The sequence below is a fragment of the Panthera pardus genome, unplaced genomic scaffold (assembly GCF_024362965.1).
Source record: "Panthera pardus isolate Hobbes unplaced genomic scaffold, ASM2436296v1 HiC_scaffold_20, whole genome shotgun sequence".
Lineage (NCBI taxonomy): Eukaryota > Metazoa > Chordata > Mammalia > Carnivora > Felidae > Panthera > Panthera pardus.
The window spans coordinates 6,088,842-6,109,872 of NW_026526766.1; the positions used below are offsets into that span (position 1 = coordinate 6,088,842).

General features: G+C 36.7%; 1 protein-coding gene across 3 annotated transcripts in view; it reads right to left on the reverse strand.

Moving 5' to 3' along the window:
- Window positions 1-21,031, reverse strand: part of RIC1 (RIC1 homolog, RAB6A GEF complex partner 1) — a 142,201-nt gene that overhangs the window by 49,773 nt on the left and 71,397 nt on the right. For all 3 annotated transcript variants that reach the window (XR_002084198.2, XM_019463738.2, XM_019463737.2), the window contains exon 4: window positions 4,069-4,176. Coding sequence is in view for 2 of the 3 variants with exons in the window: in XM_019463738.2 (XP_019319283.2) it covers window positions 4,069-4,176 (108 nt within the window). In the remaining variant the exon portion in view is untranslated. The remainder of the gene's footprint in view (window positions 1-4,068; window positions 4,177-21,031) is intronic.

Below are 21,031 nucleotides of genomic sequence, written 5' to 3' on the forward strand. Positions count from 1 at the left end.
GCATATGACAGTTAGGAGCAAGATCAAGGTTACCCTGCAGGAATTTAACCACCTACTAGGCAAAACTCAGCACTCTTCTGACAAAGTTAACAGAATTCAGAATCTCTACTTTGTCATCCCCAGCGCTAGGACAAAAATGACCAGATGTGTGGGGACAGGAAAACGTGACCCAGGGTCGAGAGAAAAATCAATCAATATAAATAGACTTGGTCAATCCTGATGTTGGAATTAAAAGATAATGACTTTACAATAACTATGGTAAATATGACAAAGAATCCACAGGAAAAGATAGATCCTCCTCATTCAACTGAAGTAAATAAACTCATTAAAACAAAGGCTGAGGTCAGTTGTTAAAATACGGAGTACTTCCCTAAAGTTAGTAAACAGGCCTTGCTCCACACCACACAACTATGTGCCCACTGACTGCTAGTGTTACAAAGATCTAACAATTAAAGATTAATTCCTGGAATAAGGGGATATCAGGATTCTTTACCGATAATCACTGTGACAGGTCTTTTCATGCTGCACTGGTTTTTAAGTATTTTGAAAAATCACTCCTGGGTATAAATACACACAAAATATACATAAATATACTCTAAGTTATGTCCTCAGAGAGCCTCTCCAATCATTGACTTCATGGGCTTTTTAACAGCTAACTGATATGCCCGAGGTGCCTCTCCGTCCCCTCCCCACCCCGCCCCTTAATTTAGGACCTTAGAAGAATAGTATCATCTTGAAAGCAGATGGGGCACCTAGGTGGTTCAGTCGGTTAAGTGTCCGACTCTTGATTTCTGGCTCAGGTCACGATCCCAGGGTTGTGGGACAGAGCCTCGCGTCAGGCTCTGTGCTGAGCATGGAGCCTGCTTGGGATTCTCTCTCTCCCTCTCCACCCTTCCCCCACTCAGGTGTGCACTCTCTCTCTCAAAATAAATAAAATTAAATTAAAAAAACATTTAAAACATAGATTAGCATTTCTGATTAATCAAATATTCTTAATGGGACATATCATTCATAATCACCAATTCTCAAATATGTAAATATATTTAATACCTAACAAATATTAAATACTATATACTACATACGGTTTTCCTAAGTACCTGGAATAGAGGAAGATAAGGAATAAACTGTGGTATTTACTAGTATTTATTACCTGCTATTAGTTAGAAACAGACTAAGGGTTTAATTACAGATCGTATCAGTACTTTTCACCTTCTAAACATTCTCTATCCTCTGACCATTAATCCTATTCTTTCTTCAAGCAAAAATTAAAAGATGGCATATTTGCCATATTATGCCTACAAGCAGAAGTTCTAACTATTATCTCTAATTTCACAGGACTTCTATTTTTGGTGGCGAGCAGGAAGATAGTTGGTTACAAAGTCCAAATACTGTGTCTTCTCCCTCAATGCAAAATCACATAGGATATCCAATCACATTTCCAACAAGTATGCATTACAGGTGCTAATAATAATACTGGTCTGAAAAGCAATTATTTTTCTGAAGTTTCAAGATAAACCTTAGAGATTTCCTATCACCTAAATTTGTAGTGTGTATTGAAAACTAGCGCCTGACTAAAACAAACAAAACCACTTAGCACCTGACAAGTTAAACTTGTACAAGATGACAGGATTTCTTTTTTTAAAGCCTCTTTTTCTATCCCATCCCCATGATCCATACGGTCTGCCGCCGGATATAGGTAGAGAGCCGTGTCTGTACAGGTCCATCTAGCTTGTACCCAGAGACATTCCAAATTCCTCACGTCGCAAGTTACATTCTTAAAAAGAATCTCCGTACTGAAATAACATCTGCGGTCAAGAGTGCCTTTCTGACCAAGGTGATCATAACGTAAACTCAATCCTTTGTAACCCGGATCACACTGATGCAAATAACAAGAATAAAACAACATTCTTTTTCTCTGAAGAAAATACATAAAAAGATGGACTAAGCACGGCAACACAATAGCCAGCCGCTTGCATTCAATTTTATTTTTTTAATGTATACCAGTATCTGTACTGTATTCTAACAAAACTAATGGTGAAAATAGCCTTTTATTAGAACTGTGACTCAGAAGAATTGAAAAACATTGTAGTACATTTAGATAGTTCAATATATTCATATATCACCATCCATATAATTCAATATTTAATGAGACTACACAGTAAAAAATCTTTTTCCCAAACCTGTGGCCTAGCCGGTCAGTTCTCATACTGTTTCTTATACATTTTTCAAGAACAATACATATTTTAACACTACCAGCTCCCTTTTAAAAACAAATATTGAGGTGCCTGGGTGGCTCAGTCGGTTAAGCATCAGACTTTGTTTGGCTCAGGTCATGATCTCGTGCTTTGTGAGTTCGAGCCCTGCTTTGAGCTCTGTGCTGACAGCTGGGAGCCTGGAACCTGCTCGGGATTCTGTGTCTCCCTCTCTCCCTGCCCCTCCTCCACTCACGCTCTCTGTCTCTCAACAATAAATAAACGTTAAAAACAAATATTAGCATTATTATAGAGTACACCTTGCTTTTTTCACCCAACAACACATTTGGGAAGTTTCTTCAGTAAAGAGTGCCCTCATTGTTTCTACAGATGCATACTGTCCCCACTGTGCAGAAGGTAAGAAAAGCTTTTTAACCAGCTCCCTACTGATTGACATTTAGGTGGTTTTTGATCTTTTGCTATTATAAACAATGAAAAACCCTGTAAGCATGTCATCTGAATTACTATATTTGTATGAGTAATTCCTAACAACAGACATGCTGCACAAAGACCATGAGCTTATGTAACTTTGATAGACATTGCTTAATTTCCATAAATACTGTATAAATTTACACTCCCACCACCAATGTATAAAGTTCATATCCCTGATCTCCCCCCCAAACAGTATTTTACCTAACTGTTCACATGTGTAAGTCACTTATTTACTCTCCTAAAGGAGATTATGTAATATATTAACTGAAATGTAGACAACAAAAAGAAATTGTTTATATTCTGTGTCCATTTGTTCTACTGTCTTTTTCGTGCTATAAGAAGTCTTCACATACTGTAAAAATTGGACTTTGTGGTATTCACTGGAAGTATATTTCCTTGTTTTCATTGTTTATGTTTTCCTCTGATCATACTTATGGTGGATTTTTCCCCCCAGTTTTTTTTAACTTTTATATAATCTAATTTATCAATATTTATTTTCATAAGAAATTATTTGCAGACATTTTGACAAGAAGATTTTAATGACTCCTAACAAAATGAATTTTGAATTACAATACTTCTTTCGCTAATATTTCTTATCATTTTTTAAAGCAAATCTTATTAGAGATAAGGACTACTGGCCATTTTGATGCAAAGAAGGCTGGAATATCACCGTTATAATTTCATAATTGTATACGTCTGGGCACAATAACAGCAAAAGGTTCTTGAAGGCCAGTTTTAACTCTGAATTCAGTTAAAAAGAACTCTTTGTTAAAAAAGAAACAAAAAATACCGTTATAGTGAAAACTTTATGTTAAAAAATGTACTTTTAACAAGACCCACACATCAGACAACTAGAATGTCAAATATGAATTAAGGAAATAAGGCCAAATTACACATACACTTATATTTTCTGCCAATGGATATAAAATAATTTTTTGTATTTTGGTAATCCTGGCCTTAACACAAAACCTTTATTCATACTTAGATCAGAAAGCTTAACTTTCTTCCAAGTACATAAATATTTTCCAAAAACTTAAGAGAAGGTATTAGAAACAAAGCCACTTTCTCTTTTCCTCAACTTCTGTGATTTTTATCAGTATCAAGTAACTATGCTGTATCATTCAAACAATTCTAGATCTTACCAAAAAAGATAAATTTCTGAAAAAAATTATAGTTGGTATACTCAATTTATGGGCTTTATATATTTAATAAATAACTGAAGTATAATAATGTACCATCTAGGGGTTAATCAAGCATTTAGAGCTAAAAAAAAAAATTATTCTCAGTGAAAAAAATGAAATAAACTTTCTTACTGATCATGTGATTAATCAACTACATTGTATACTGTCATCACAAAATGCTAAATTTAACCAAGGTACTATACCTCATGATGGGTGCTTGCAAATCCAGTATTTTCTTCATTTCTAAATTTAATGCTGGAGCACACTGTTCTTCCTTAAAATGGGGTGTCCCCTTCATTTGTGGACTTCCTCTAAAAAAAATACAAATATACAGGATTAAAGAGAAAGATATGAATTCTCCTCCACTCTGTGACTCATCTATACCCAATCAGAGTAAACACAATCAAACTTACAAATCAGGCATTAATCCCTGAAGTTCTCAAATGAAAAATGGACTTCAATTCCATTGTAGCAGAGTAAGCAGTTAGACAAAGGGGTTTAACCAATGTAACTAGTGTTGGGGAGAAGAGCAAAGAATCTAAAGGAAAAAAACAAAGCAAATTCTCAAGAGAACCAATAGACATTTTTAAATGACTGATGGCCCTTTCCGAGGTGGGCGACTTTGGGGGATACACAACGTTTCTACCTACTGCATGTCCAAAGGGATCCAAATCCTCACCTCATCTTACCTTATGCCACACAACATCCTCGTTCCTCTGTCCTTTGGGTCATGTATCAGAATTAAGGTCAATTCAGGGATGCGACAGGAAATGTTTCCCATAAAACTTGGTAATAAATGGCAAAATGGCTACACCTGGTAGCTCCCTGCTACACGAGAGGTGACTAGATCAATGGCAACATAATTGAGCCGCCACACACGACCCCTCAAAAGGAACCCACGATAGTTCTGGGATCTTTATCTCTGCATGCATGGGACCATTCTTTCTCAATTCCTGTGCTGGGATTTAATAGCTGTCTCTTCTCTTGCTACCAGCTATCACTTACCCTTGGCAACAATGAGCCTGCCATTTCTCCCCCTTCAGTCACCTACACTATTAAAATTATGTGTAAACAGTCTAACATTCAACAGCTTTTAAGGTTCCTGGCTTGGTAAAAATTGATACTTTTTCTGCTTTCTGGTTTTAAGTTATTTTCCATATAGAAGCTTGGAGGTACTTTACCCTGGTCTGTGACTGCCATGACCTGGAATATCTGACTCCTTGTGTACGTCTGAATGGCTAAACTGGTTAATGTTACACCACACAGGTTCAGATTTAATTAACATGCTTGCTGTGACAGCTACTAAGAAAGACACCATGAGTTATTAGTTTACAGAACTCCTATATGGACTGCTAATCTCACACTCACACACACACACACACACACACACACACACACACACACACACACACACTAATGCATCTCCTGAGACATTCTCCACATATGTCTAGTTTTAAAGTTATTTTTCAAAGTACTACATACACACCATTTAAACCAATAGTGCGGGGCGCCTGGGTGGCGCAGTCGGTTAAGCGTCCGACTTCAGCCAGGTCACGATCTCGCGGTCCGTGAGTTCGAGCCCCGCGTCAGGCTCTGGGCTGATGGCTCGAAGCCTGGAGCCTGTTTCCGATTCTGTGTCTCCCTCTCTCTCTGACCCTCCCCCGTTCATGCTCTGTCTCTCTCTGTCCCAAAAATAAATAAAAAACGTTGAAAAAAAAAAAAATAAACCAATAGTGCTAGAAAGCTTATGACAAAGGGGAAAAAACAGGTTTTTTTTGTTTTTGTTTTTTTGTGAGGACACAACCAGCTTCAGTTTTTAGCTATTACCTTCTTCTAATTACCTGGATGTTTTCCCACAATACATTCATGCTGCTTCAGCATCATTATTTAGACATTATCTACTAACTTCCCATGCTTATTCTCCATTTTTCCCCATCCTCCTAAGTACACAAAAATGTTTTCATTACGATGATTAAATAATCTTTACTTCTGGGTCAAGAAGTATTCAGTTCTATGTAAGTATTAACTTAAATAGCTTGTTAATTTTCCTGAAGTGAACTTTACTGCATACTTTCATTTACTTGGTCTTCTTTAAACTTATACCTAAGTTTTCTCAGACTCCTTAACAGCTTTGACAAAAACAACTCTCAATATAGTCTTCTATGTGGTCAAACCTGTCACAATAAACTATTATTTCCTCCCCCTGCCCCACATCTCTCCTGGTGCCCAATGCCCTAGTGACTAAGTCTATTGCAAAGTATTATCCTGATAATTTCCTTTGTCATCATCCTGATGACTTCTTTGCTTCTTTCCTATGAGCCTTTATTTTTTTATTCCTCTTGCTGGGGTTACATATTCTTGTGGGTTCCTGGAAAGGTGTTATGTGGAGGAACCGAGCAATTCTCAAGTCCAATATGTCTGTGACACTTGAATGGGTATTTGGGTAGAAATTTTTAGGCTGCATATCGCAACACAAGATGACGCACATGCAAAGCAATTTATTACATCACAAGACTGTTACAATCAAAATATGTATCACAAGAATAAAATATTATGCAGCCCCCCACCCCCCCCACCCCCCAAAAAAAAGGAAAGGTGGAAGAACTCTCTAGACTCCTTGGAACGATCTCCGGGGTCTGTTGTTAAGTGAGAAAAATCAAGGTGCACAACAATGTATATAATCTGCTACATTCATACGACAGGGAAGGAAATAACAAATGTTCATACACATGTGCTAAATTTAAAAATGAAAGAAGAGCCAAAACTAAAATGAAAATGGTTATCTACGGGGGAAGACAGAATACAACAGGGTAAAGAATGCCACATTTTTTTAAACTTTGGGACATGAAAATATTTTATGTAATAAACCAAATTAAAATTAAAATTGGCAATAACCAATCTCTAAAAACAGAAAAGAAATGAACCTAACTGTACATCAAGCTAGCAGCACAAATAAGAATTATTTCAAGTAACTTTGAAACACAGTAGTTTGTGCATCCTTAATGGGAAACTTCCTACGGACAAAAATCAAATTGTATTCAGTAATAATACTGTTATAATAATAGTGGTTATTATTTTGGAGTCACTCTGTACACAAAAGGATAAATCAAGTAAGTGATTATGTTTACATTATTAGGAACCAAGATTATCAATAAGAGAAAATATACAAACATAAAACTAGAGAAGTGAAACTGTAACTTTTAAAACTTTAAAAAATTTTAAAGCTTTTAAAAACTTTTAACTTTTATCTTAATCTTTAATTTGAATTAACAATATCAGTATTAACTCACAGTATCTTTTCCTCTTTCTAAAATTTACTTTTTATCTCTGTGCACTAAAAAGTCCTAAAAGCAAGTATAACCAATAACAATCAGCATCAAGTCAGTCTTCAAAATATTATTTTGCACAGAAAGAAGTCAAAGGTCTTTGGAGAGTTGACTTACTCCAAGACAGGGGCAAAGAATTGCTAAGACGAGCCTTGGATCTGACAAGCAAGGATGCCATTTAAATAACACCATTTTTACGGGCTCTCTGACAGACTAACGATGTGACAATCTGATCAAAAAGAATGACTGCAATTGGTTAAAACTCAAAAATGTAAAAACCCCTGCATTTACAACAAGACGAAAAGCACTCATTAGTTGGTTGTGTCTGGAAGTTCTTAGGACACAACTGGTTACTATAAGAAAAGGGAAAGAATCAACCATCTATTCTTTCTTCTTGTAGACTATACTTCAGGGTAAACATCAAATAGATAATGAAATAAAGTTTTTCTTTATGTAATGACAGCTACAGAATGCAGCACAAATGGTAGAGTTTTTTAAAAATCACAATTTTGGGGGTGTCTGGGTGGCTCAGTTGGTTAAGTGTCCGACTTCAGCTCAGGTCATGATCTCATGGGTCATGATTCTAGCCCCACACCGGGCTCTGTGCTGACAGCTCAGAGCCTGGAGCCTGCTTCAGATTCAGTGTCTCCCTCTCTCTCTGTCGCTCCCACGCTTGTGCACTATCTCTCTCAAACATAAATAAACATTAAAAAAATTTTTTTAATCACAATTTTGTGATCCCTATCAAAATAACAGATGCAGGGAACAAAATTAGTAAGTGCATACACCAGTAGGCAGGTAAAAAGTACAAACTTAACACATATCCACCAAATGCAATAGATCCTGGTTTGAACAAATTCCTAAAAAGATAGCTCTGCATTAAAATGGAGACTGATATTAATAAATTACTAATTTTGTTAGATATAATAGTATTACAGCGTTGTTTCTTTAAAATGTCTACTTGTTGCTGATAAAACTATTTGAGGTTGAAATGACACAGTATCTGAAATATGCTCGAAAATACTCAAAGCATACATAAGTATGATAACCTGAGAGATAATGATAACTTGTGAATGTGGGAGATGGGTTCAGAGTTTACCATTAGACTGTTATACTGACAAATTCCTTAACAAGAGCTCAAATGGATTTATTTCTTTCAGCATTTTAAAGGCTTTCTGCCAATGTTTTTTAGACTCTAATGTGTGGTTGTCAAGTTCAATGACATTCTTGTTCAAAGACTATTTTTGATCTGTTTTTCCCCATCAGGAAGTTCTTAGGAGTGTCCTTCCTTTGATTTCCAGGGAGTTATAAAATCTGAGAACAGTGTACTTTTTTAACAAGTATGTGGACTTATCATTGTTTGCACCAAACAAGCTACTAACAAACAGTCTTTAGGTTAGGTCTGGGAAATTTACATGTTTTGTTTCCTTAACATACTAATAAGATTCCCCACTTCTGTCTTCTCTTTCTGGAGCTCCTACAAGATTAGATACTGGACCTCATATGAACCTCTAATTCTCCTTTCTTCCCCTCTCACCTGGAGAGCTCCTCAACCGTTTCTTCCAAAGCTTCATTGAATTTGAAATTTCTGCTTTTGAGATTTCATCCCAGAAACACTGTCACCCACCTCCCCTTTTTTCTTGCACACCAGTTTTCTTCTTTTAATTAGATTACACCTGTCTGAGGTTGCGAATTTTCATTTCCTCAAAGCGTTTTTGTTCCCTATTGTCTATTTCCTTTTAGTTTCCTTTTTTCTGTTGTGTCTCTCTCTTTTACACTGGAAGCTCTAAGATGCCTAACAATTCCTAGGTGTGTCCATTATGTGTTCAACAGGTTAACAAGAAAAATTACCAGCTCTGATTACAAGCTCTGTGTGTTCAAGTTGGGCTTTTCAACTGGTAGAGGCCAGCTGGCATTTTTGTTGAGATCTTCAAATATCAGGGCCTTTTCGGTCATCTTTCTGGAGTGATTTAATTTTCCCAGGAAGGATCCCTCAATGCCGCCTGGGGTGTCAAGCATAGAAGCTCGAAGTCTAGAGCCAAGCAGGGGACAAAGGCTCACCATCCTAACGTTCAGTGTGACAACTTTCGTTTAATCCCCATCTTTAGTTTAGCAGCTCACCCTTGCCCTACTCTGTGTCTGGAATCCCTCTGGCTTATCAGACAATATACTTCCTGTCACTTGTGATGCGGAAACATAAAATTCCTCACTCCTGATTCAATTTTTTAAAACAACCCCCCTGTTTATGGCCCCTGGTTCACTCCTATATTCTATGGTACTACTACATCTAATTCCTGGGTCTTTCCACGGTTTTGAAGATCAAACAAGTTGGTTTTCTTTTTCTTTTTTCTTCTATTTTTTTTTAGATTGAAGTTTAGTTGATACACAATGTTTCATTAGTTTCAGGTGTACAAGAGTGATTCAGTAGGTCTATGTATTACGCCATGCACACCCCAAGTGTGACTACCATCTGTCACCATACGATGCTATCACAATGCCACTTACTATATTCCCAGGCTCTAAGTTTTATCTCCGTGACTTATTCATTCCATAACTGGAAGCCTGTTCCCGCCACTCCCCTTCCCCCATTTTGCCTATCCCCTCAACACCACCCCCATTTGGTAACCATTAGTTTGTTCTCTGTATTTATGGGACTCAAACAAGCTGCTTCTTATCAGTATTATTAACTAACCTTAGGCTCTTGGGTTTCACATTCTTCCTTAGTCATTTATTCTTTCTCATCCAATCGTTAGCTCAAGGGTTAAAGATGCCTCTAACTGTCATTAAAGATAAAAACTGCACTTCAACTTGTTATTTTGTTGGTTACTTGCAAAAGAAAGGTTGAAAAAAACCTTACTACCATCTTCAAACTGGAAGCCCTCTATTTTCCTTTATGCAAATACTCTCATTTATTAGAGAGCTGAAGTATTATAAGAACTTTAAAGCAAATTTAAGTAAATCCTGAGTCCTCAATGACTCCCATTATAAAATTAGAGATATATTTCACACAGAAGTTTCTATATGTTCTTCAAAATTAAGTAAAAAGTGTTAAAAATTATATTAATAAAAAAACTACATTTCTGATAAAAATACTATTACTTGTAGTTCAACAATAATTTCAGTGTACAGTATCAGACTTCTGGAAGGGAATCATAGAAGATGAAGCTGGAACAATACCACTAGATGATATAGAGCACTGAATGTCAGGAAAAATAGCAATAAATTGAGCATTTACTATGCATGAGTGTACAAAATGTTCTGCACACATTATCTCAAATGCCACATGTTAATAATCCTTTGAGACAGGCATCATTTTTCCCCTTTTTCCAGAAAAGGAACTAAAGCTTTTGCTCATGGTCACAGAGCTGGTAAGTAAAGGAGTGAGCCTGTGGCTTCAATTCCAGATCCTAGGACACTGACAACTACTAGAGAATTAAGGAGACTAACAAAAACCTTTGCAGAAAAAATATGAGAATGGATGCTCAAGAATGGACTGCGGATGGAGTGGGGAGAGGGAGTAGAATCTGTAGATTAATTAGGAGGCTGTCAGTAAGAGTACACAAGGAATGGGGCGTCTGGTGGCTCAATCAGTTAAGCGTCTGATTTCGGCTCAGGTCATGATCTTGTGGTTTGTGGGTTCGAGTCCCACGTGAGGCTCTGTGCTGACAGCTTGGAGCCTGCTTCGGATTCTGTGTCTCCCTCTCTCTCTGCCCCTCCCCTATTTGCACTCTGCCTCTCTCTCAAAAATAAATAAACGGTAAAAAAATTAAAAAAGAAAAGGACACAAGGAAGGACTTGGGACAGTGGCAGCAGAAACGTCTTTTCAGACAGCTTTATCGTAGCCTTTTTTAAAAGGAGATAATAAAAGCATACTGAGAATTGTCATCTCTGCTTAGTAATAGAGGCTTGTCAGAGACAGGTACCACTGCATTGTACACATTCCTGGTTGGCATTCAAGCTACTGGGAAATATTCTATTCTTCATTCCCGGGCACTTAAAATAGGTATGGCCATGTGATTGACTCTGGCCTGTAAACCACAAGGGGGAGTTACTCGTGCACTTCTAGGCAGACACTTTAAGTGCCAAAATTGGTACGCAATGCTATTTTATCCTCTACCACAGGGACATGGCCTATGTCAATGCATAGAGTATACTACATCAAATAACTAATAGACTGCGGTCCACTAAAACTCAGCAAATTAATAGTCTATGATCATTGTTCATATGTGACTTTATTAAATGTATAGTCTGAGAAGGAGAAAGAAAAAAGAGCAAAGAAAAAGGAGCACAGTTTAAGAGACTTGTGGAACACTACCATGCATAACAACATGTACAGTGAGAGTCCCAAAGGCAAGGCAAGAGAAGGAAGCAGAAAAAATAACAAATAATGGTTGAAAATGTCCCTAATCTGATAAAGACATAAATCTAACCATCCACTTAAGGTCAGAAAATTCCAAATAGAATTTTAAAAGATTCATACCATGATACATTATATTCAAACTACCGAAAGACAAAGAGTCTTGAGAGCTGCAGGAAAAGTGACACATCATATACAACAAGGGATCCTCAGTAAGATTAGCAGCCAATTTCTCATCAAAAACCATGGAGGCCAGAGGCAGTGGGACGACATATCTCAAGTGCCGAAAGAAAAAATGTCAACCAAGAATTCTATACCCAGAAAAATTATCCTTCAAAAATAAAGGAGAAATTAAGAGATTTCCAAACCAATGAAAGTTGAGAGAATTTGTTGCAAGTAGACCTTAACTACCAGAACCCCTAAAAGGAGTCCTTTGTGAAGAAACAGAAAGACAATAGAGAATAATCCAGTCTTACAAAGAAATAAAAGAAAAATGATAAAGGTAGCTACACAAGTAAATATAAAGCCAGCAGTGCTTTAGTTTTGGTTCAAAAATCCACCTTTTTACCTATGTGATTTAAAAGACTAATGCCTAAAATAGTAATTATAAAGCTATGTGTTGGGCATTCAATGTATGAAGATGTAATGTGTCACAATAAGAACATAAAAAGGGAGGGACAGATATGTACAGGAACATACTTTTTATATACTATTGAAGCTCAATTGTTTTTTAATGCATTCAGGTTGTTGTGAGTATAAGATGTTAAATGTACTCCTCAAGGCAACCACTAAGAAAATAACATACAGAAAATGAAATGAGAAAGGAATCAGAATGGTACATCACAAAAAACCAAACACAAAAGAAGGTGTTAATGGAAGAACTGAGGGACAAAAAGATATGCCACACAGAAAACTAACAGCAAAATGGCAGAAGTCCTTCTTTATCAGTAATCACTTTAAATATCACTCAATTAAACACTCCAATCAAAGGCAAACACTGTCAGAATGGATTTTTTAAGAATATGATTCCATTTCAAAGTTTTCTATAGGAGACTTACTTTAGATCCAAAGACCCTGAAAGGATGGAAAGAGACCTTCCATACAACCAGCAATTAAACACAGCAAGGTGTTAAGAAGAAGACAAAGGACATTACAGACAATCCTCAACTTAAAATGACTTGACTTACGTTTTTCCAACTTTACAATGATGTGAAAGTGCTACGCATTCAGTAGAAACCTTACTTCAAATCTGATCTTTCTCCAGGCTAGAGATACAGTATGATAATCTTGTGATGTTGGACAGAGGCAGGAAGTACAGCTCCCAATCAGCCAGGAGATCCCAAGGGTAAACAACTGATACACTTACAAAAATTCTGTACCTGGAGAACCTGGGTGGCTCAGTCAGTTAAGCAACAGACTCTGGATTTTGGCTCAGGTCATAATCTTGCAGTTGTGAGATCAATTCCTGCCTGAGTAAGCAGCCTGCTTGGGATTCTCTCCTTCCCTCTCTCTCTGTTCCTTTCCACTTGTGCTCTCTCTCTCTCAAAATAAATAAACTTTAAAAAAAAATCCTGTACCTGTACAACCATTCTGCTTTTCACTTTCAGTACAGTATTCGATAAATTACATGAGCTATTCAACACTTTATTATAAAATATGCTGTTACATGATTTTGCCCAACTGTAGGCTAATGTAAGTGTTCTGAGCACATTTAAGGTAGGATGAGCTAAACTTTGATGTTTGGTAAACTAAATGCATTTCCAACTTAATATTTTCAATTTGCAATGGATTTACTGGGGTAAAATCCCATTTAGGTCAAGGAAGATCTGTACATGTAATAAAAGGGTCAATTCAGCCAGAAGAGTACCACAATTACAAACAGATACACCACAAATATATGAAGCAAATACTGGCCAAACTGAAGGGAGAAACAATTCTATCATAACAGCTGGGAATTTCAATATCCTACTTCCGTCATCGAGAGAACCAGACAGAAGTTCAGAAGGGAAGGAAAGAATCTAAACACTATACACCATTTAGACCTAAAATAAATACGAACACTCCACCCAGCAGCAGCACAATACATGTTCTTTCTCAAATGCACAGGAACATTCTCCAGGACAGAACATCTATCTGGACAGAAAAATATCTCAGTGAATTTCAAAAGACTGAAATCATACAAAGTATCTTATTCTCACTACAATTTAGTAAAAGTAGACGTCAATCATAAAAGGCAAACTAGAAAATTCACAAATGTGGAAATTAAACATCGCTTAACCAACAGGTCAGAGAAAACCCAAAGGGAAATTAGAAAATACTTTGAGACTGATGAAAATGAAGACACAACATCATGGGATAAAGTAAATGCAGTGCCTATAGGAAGATTTACAGCTAAAATGCTTACACTGAATAGGAAGAAAGATCTCAAATCTATAACCTAATTTTACACCTTAAGAAACTAGAAAAAGGAGCAAACTAAACTCAAAACCAACAGAAAGAAGGAGATAATAAAGACTGGATATGAGCAAAATAGAGAACAGAGAAAAAAAAATCAATGAAAGCAAATCAGTTCTTCAGAAACTAATAAAGTTGAAAAAACTAAGAAAAAAAGATGACTTATTACTAAAATCAGAAGTTAAGGTGGGGACATTACTACTGGATTTGGAGAAATAAAACAGATTACAAGAGAATCCACATATTTAGTGAACTAAATATGGACATACTACTTCTCTGGACATAATATCCAGTAGAGGCAGATTATGTTTAATAATTCAGAAGCCTAGATAACAATAACAACCGCAACTTATTAAGAACACGCTCACTTGTTTTTCTCATTTTATACACACAAAAGCATAAAAAGGGACTTGAAAAGCAGCTTTTCCAAAGTGACTGTGAAAAGGAGAGACTAGATACAACCCAGGTATCTCTAATTTAAAATGGATTCTCTTCTCTACATCTCCAAACTGCTGTATCTTTACCTCAAGTAGTAACATCAAGTCCAGTATCATTAAAAAAAGTAGGAAAAATGAAATCAAGCCCATTCCAGAGTTTTGTTTTACTAACATATTTTTCATTAATTAAAAGTACAGTTTCTCAGCTCTCCATTCTAATGAATGTAAGGCATTCTTGTCAACAAGCAGCCCCCACGGGGCAATAAAACTTCCATAGGGTAGGTCAACTATTAATCAAACTTCCCACAGCCTTGAGGAAGCAGATTCCCATCAAACTGACAAAAATCAAAACTCAAACTACAGTACTCAGAAATAGGTCATAAAAATTACAAAGGATGTCGTAAAAGAAAAAAAATTGCCTCTAATTTATGTCAACTGTGCTTTGGAGGGCTAAACAAGGTGACACAGAAAACTGCCACCACACAATTAAATTCAGCAGGCATTTATTGCAACAGCCTCTGCTGTGTAGGACATCTCAAATACATTCAAGGCCAGCTGAAGAAAATACTAATGTAGTAGATAACCGAATGGATCTGGGAGGTGGACAGGATGGACAGGAACTTCAGGAGTACAGCTGATCATGCACTATTTCTCCTGTCAAGGTAACTAACCTAAGTCTGGGCTTTCCTCACAAGTATAGCTCGAGTCCTGCAAGCAAAACTTCCCCTGACAACCTAGCACATTCCCCTAGCTGCTAGTACCACTTTGGGGAATCATTCGTTCACTTGGCATCTGCTTTTTATCAACATTACCTTTAAACAGTTCTCTCTTCATGAGCAGCTAGCTTATCCCTGCTTAGCACCCTATACAAATAGGAGGCATATAATAAATGTTTGATAATGATAATGAAGATCTCATTCCAGATTTTCAAATCTTTTTTCCTCTGATTTTAGTAAGGTATAACTGGCATAGAACACTATGATATTAAGCGATAAAACATGATTTGATAGATATATATATATATTATAAAATGATTACCACAACATTAGTTAACAACCATCAATTTATGATGAGAACTTGTAAGACCTACTTCCTTAGCAACTCAGATTTTTTGAATCTTAAAATGATTCTGGAATGTGCTACGCTTAATCTAGGGACTTCTGGCAATTCTAGGTGGTGAATTCTGGCACCAAGAGGCTTTGGTTCTCCAATTAGTTACAGAAAGGCCCAGAAAGGTTTCTTTCCTCAAACTCCATGCCTCGTATTTGATCATTTGTAGTCAACACAATTGTTTACTAGAGTATCAACAATGAAATTATTTCTGGGTGAAATAATGATTATCTTGGATATGCTAAAACACACTCCAGTGAAAAAAGATGGAAAACTGTTCAAGCTGACTGATGGGCACACAGGCGGCCAGTTTATTATTATACCAATAGAGTAACTAGTACCAAAGTAACCCTCCAGAAACAACAAAACCCTGGCCAAAATTTACGCAACAACTATAGTCAGACACTTGTGAATGGGCAGCACAGGACTGTGATCCTGACTGAAGAAAAACAAAGTTTTCTGATAGAAGTCACTTTTCAGACTACCATGTAGGACGGGAGAACCCAAACATAGTTTGGCACTCTCAGTACGTTGAGGAAAAAAAGATTAAAGTTCAGGAAACTATAAGTGACCATTTGTGGAGGAGTATCAGAGGCAGAAGATACAGAGAAAGAGCTCTAGAAACCTTCCAGGTTCCCCTGGAGTCTGCATGAATACTAAGCTGTGTGTACATATATGGTGAGACCCCACAATGCCCGCCAAAGAATAACTGGCAGGGTTTTAAGCTGTAAAGTTCATACAGGGCTGGGAGACATTCCAGTTCTGACCACCCAGGGAGAATACACCTTGTTTAGGACCAGATCATTCAATAGAGAGCTCAGAAGGGCTCAGCTAGCCTACAGTAAAGGTTGAACCCACCCTAAAATCATACAAACAGACTTCAAAAAGTTCAAGGCGATCTACAATTTAACAGCCACTCAAAACACAAAATCTCAACATTCCTTAAGGAAAAGAAAACTCAGACACTCGATAATGTTGCACAGTTTCCATCATCTGATCTAAAATCAACAGACATGTGATACGACCCAGCAATTCTACTCCCAGGTATTTATTTACTCGGGAGATATAAAGCTATAACTGCAGGGTAAACTGGGAATGGAAACTAAAAAGAAGCAAACAAGGTTCACAATTTCACTTTTCATTGTTTTTTGTTGTTGTTTTTTTTTAAGCATGATGGGACTGTACATGAGGGATCAGCTATTTCTTGGGTATGAGGGAGGACAGGAGAGTTGAGAGAAAAGCTTTATATGATATTATGTTTGACTTGAGCTTCTAAACGAGGTGATCCAGTTTTGATAAGTAAAACACATAGTCAGGGAGGCGCACCAAGAAAATAGCGAATGAACAGACATTACATAGGAATTGGGATTTCAGTGGACTAAAGGTAGGTGTGGCCAACAGGGGAGTAGTTTTCAGTGCCCAGAATTTATACAGTTACATCGCCATCAATGTTATAAGTGTTCATGCAGTTATGATGTAAGCTAACACATAAAATATATAAAGTTCAATACATATGTACATTTACAGAATATATACATACTGAAATCAAATGACACATGTAATATTTTGAGAAGATCAAAGGGAATAAAAAATATTAGGATAACTAACATACTTTTCAAGTTTATAAAATTAATTTAGAACAAGGTACACTGTTAGAAAGAATACTCTAATTCTATAAAACCTTAAGGGAAAAAAGCAGATAAAGTTTATTTTCCAGAAAACACTAAAATTTTATTAGTAAAATGTTGGGGGAAACTTTCACATCTGTAATCCAGACCTTTTCTCTTCTAAATGTGATGTAATTTCAGTAAAATTTCTGTCCCTTAAATGTTACAGGATTTTTGAAAGAGCAGGTCATGTTTAAATTAGAAAATGCGAACCTCGGGGCACCTGGATGGCTCGGTCAGTTAAGCATCCGACTTTGGCTCAGGTCCTGAGCTCAGAGTTCATGAGTTCGAGCCCCACATGGGTCTCTGTGCTGACAGCTTGGAGCCTGGAGCCCCCTTCGAATTCTGTGTCTCCCTCTCTCTCTCTGCCCCTCCCCCGCTCACGCTCTCAAAAATACTTAAAAAAAATTTTTTTTAAAAGAAAGAAAATGAGAACTTTAAAGAGCTATTCCCTACTTGCTTCCCACCTGACACTACTTCTTTAAGTCAGCTGGTAAAAAGTATAAAATCTGATAAACTATGTTGGGGGTGAGGAAAAGGAAACGAGAGGTTGAGTTTTAATAGTTGTTTTGGAGGTTTTTTCCGGTGAAGATAATCTGTATATCTTTAATATAATTAAATTTACTGGGGCGCCTGGGTGGCTCAGTCGGTTAAGCGGCCGACTTTGGCTCAGGTCATGATCTCGCGGTCCGTGGGTTTGAGCCCCGCATCGGGCTCTGTGCTGACAGCTCCGAGCCTGGAGCCTGTTTCAGATTCTGTGTCTCCCTCTCTCTGACCCTCCCCCGTTCATGCTCTGTCTCTCTCTGTCTCAAAAATAAATAAATGTTAAAAAAAAAAAAATTTAAAAAAAATATAATTAAATTTACTGAATTTTAGAATATATATATATATTTTTTTTAAATAAAACTTTGTCCTCAGGAAGGCTGGTCTCTGACAAAAAAGGTTGACAGAGTAGAAAGAATAAAAGAAAAAAATCTCTACTCTCAACAAAGTATACATTATGATGACATATTTAAATGATTTTCATTATGATAAAATTAAATATGATTCACAGTTTTAAGATCTACTAAACTCATATTTAAACATAAACAAGTGAACACACTGACTCCAGTGAAACACAAGTTATTTCTGATTTCTCCCTGGCACAGTTTCTTCCATTACTTTCAGTGCCAGTTCCAAGACATGAAAGAAAAAGCCAAGATGACCTTTAGTGGACAAGTCCATCCACTGGTCTGTATAGCTCACATGAAAGGACATTTTAATACAGAATGAAATGTACAAAGGCACAAAAGATATAAGAGGTGAAACTTATTAATCAAAGAAATAAATGACCTCTGAGGATAAAGAGTCATTTGATAAGGATGCCACCACTGTTGAAAGTGGGACTCCCAACATCGACAGGAAGGATGCTGGACACACTAGGTGGAAACTACAAAAGATGATGGGGATATCTGACCTGTTCTCAGTTGGAGCATAATGGAAAAAGACATGCAGTCTAAGGTCAAGATGCTGTCACACAATACAGAGAAGCGGAGATACTCTAGAAAAACTCATGTGATGAACTCATAAAATTTACAGAAGAGAAACAAGGGATAACAGTGTTTCCATAACCGAACAGAATACAACTACTGGCCTCAATTACACTGCCTCTATTCTTAAGAACTATTACATATAAACCACTCCAGATCCTTTGTCCTATTTTTGACTCCCTACTCCTCAAATAAACCCCAAACTAACAGATGACTAGATGGGCATAAATAAGGTTGAGGCAGTAAAGTATTGGTCGTTAAGAGTTATACACAATTGGGGCACCTGGGTGGCTCAGTCGGTCCAGCATCTGACTTCATTTTTGGCTCAGGTCATAATCTCATGCATTTGTGGATTCTAGCCCCGTGTTGGGCTCCACACTGACAGTGCAGAGCCTGCTTGGGTTTATCTCTGCCCTCCCCCAACAGTGTCAATAAATAAACTAAAAAAAAAAAAAAAAAAAAAGAGTAATACCCTATAAGCTAAACACTTACGTCTGAATCATGGCCATGCCACTTACTGGTGACTATCGACTGGTCAGTTACTTAGCCTCTCTGTGCTGCGGTAACTGTACCTAACTACCTCAACAGGGTTGTTACAAGGATTAAATTAGTTAGAAAAAGTGCTTCGAATACTGTCTTGACAGAGCTTACAATGGCACAGATGGCGATGATGATACACTGTCAAAACTAAACATTTTTTTTAAACTCTCCTCAAATCCATGTATGAATCACTTTTCAAGTTTTAAAAACATGAACTCCTATATTCCTCCAAACAAACTGAAGAAACAAATATTCTTATTCCCATTTTATAAATAGGTTCTACAGGAAATCTAAGAAACTAACCAGGGTACAGTAGCCTGGCAGTAAAATATACAAGGAGATTCTAATTTGCTCTGCAAAACTGTTTCCCTATAAGATATTTTGTTGGATTTTAGATAGCAATTACTAGAAGTTAAACTGGGAAACAAGTACATTATCAAGTCAAATATTAAAAAACTAAAAATCACTTAACATATACATATAAAATATGATTTACACATTAAATCACTTTTTATATATTTATTCGGACAGAATCACTTAAAATATTAGAAACACAGTAAAAATTTGGTGAAGGAAAAAGTATTTAAAAATAGTATTAACAGCAGCAGCTGTCCTTTATTAATTTTCCCACAAACTAGGCAGTTACGTGAGCACTTAATACACATGATCTCATGTAATCCTCTGAAATAATCACTACGGTTGTCTCACTGTACAGATGAGGAAACTCCAGTTTGGGAGGTATTATGTAATTTGACAGAAGCTGCACAGCTGAAAAGAGAAGGAGTGGACGCCCAATGCCAGGTCTACAGGACGCCAACACCTCGCCCTTTGACGAAGGCAATGCACTCCTCATGCCACTAGGGCAGGACACGCTTTCCCGAGCCACAGAGTGAAACCCATGATCGTCAAGACAGTGGAAGAAAGCCCACACTTTTAAAACACACAATGTATTTTCTTTAGTCCTCTAGCCTATATACTGTCAAATGCAGCAAAGTTCACGCACTATCAGAACTACTACTCAGTTAAGGGGCGTCCTCTACAGTCTTAAAATCAGAAGGTAAGCAACTCTTTTTAAATTCTCTGCAACACCAAAAGGGAGTCTCAAAACACTATTCCAAATCACTGTAAACATATGAAATCGTGGTAGTGACTTGAAATAATGGAAATGGTATTTTTCATTGTGTCGACAGATGTTATCTCCCTACCCTGCCCATCTATACTAGTATAAATCAAGTAATTATAGGAGCATGTCTACATCAAGCAAGAAAATGGGTTTAAATGCGCTAGTTCAAAATGCACAAGTAAATGAAATTAAAGACACTAATTACAACAGTTCTTCAAAAGGCTCACAGAATTATCACTTAGAATGAAAAAGTAAGTTTTATATTACCCATAAAACTGCATTTAAAATTTCTAAATACATCCTATCAAAATATCCATAACACGTTAAACAGGAGTACAATTTATATACCAAAAGAGTTTTTGCATTAAAATTTTTTATTGAAAAAATCAAATTAAATTCCATCATTTAAAGAATTTCTGTACTTTACAAAAGATTTCCAAAAGTCAACTTACACCTCAACTAATACTATAGTACAAAAATAGATGGCTTATGGAATCAGAAACATAGATAGTTCCTTAAAATCTATGCTAAAGGGATCTGAGTTACATTCTACATGGCCTACATTTCCCTCTCCCAAAGTGTATTCTCAAGAATTTTAACCAGTATTGACCAACTTTCATAAC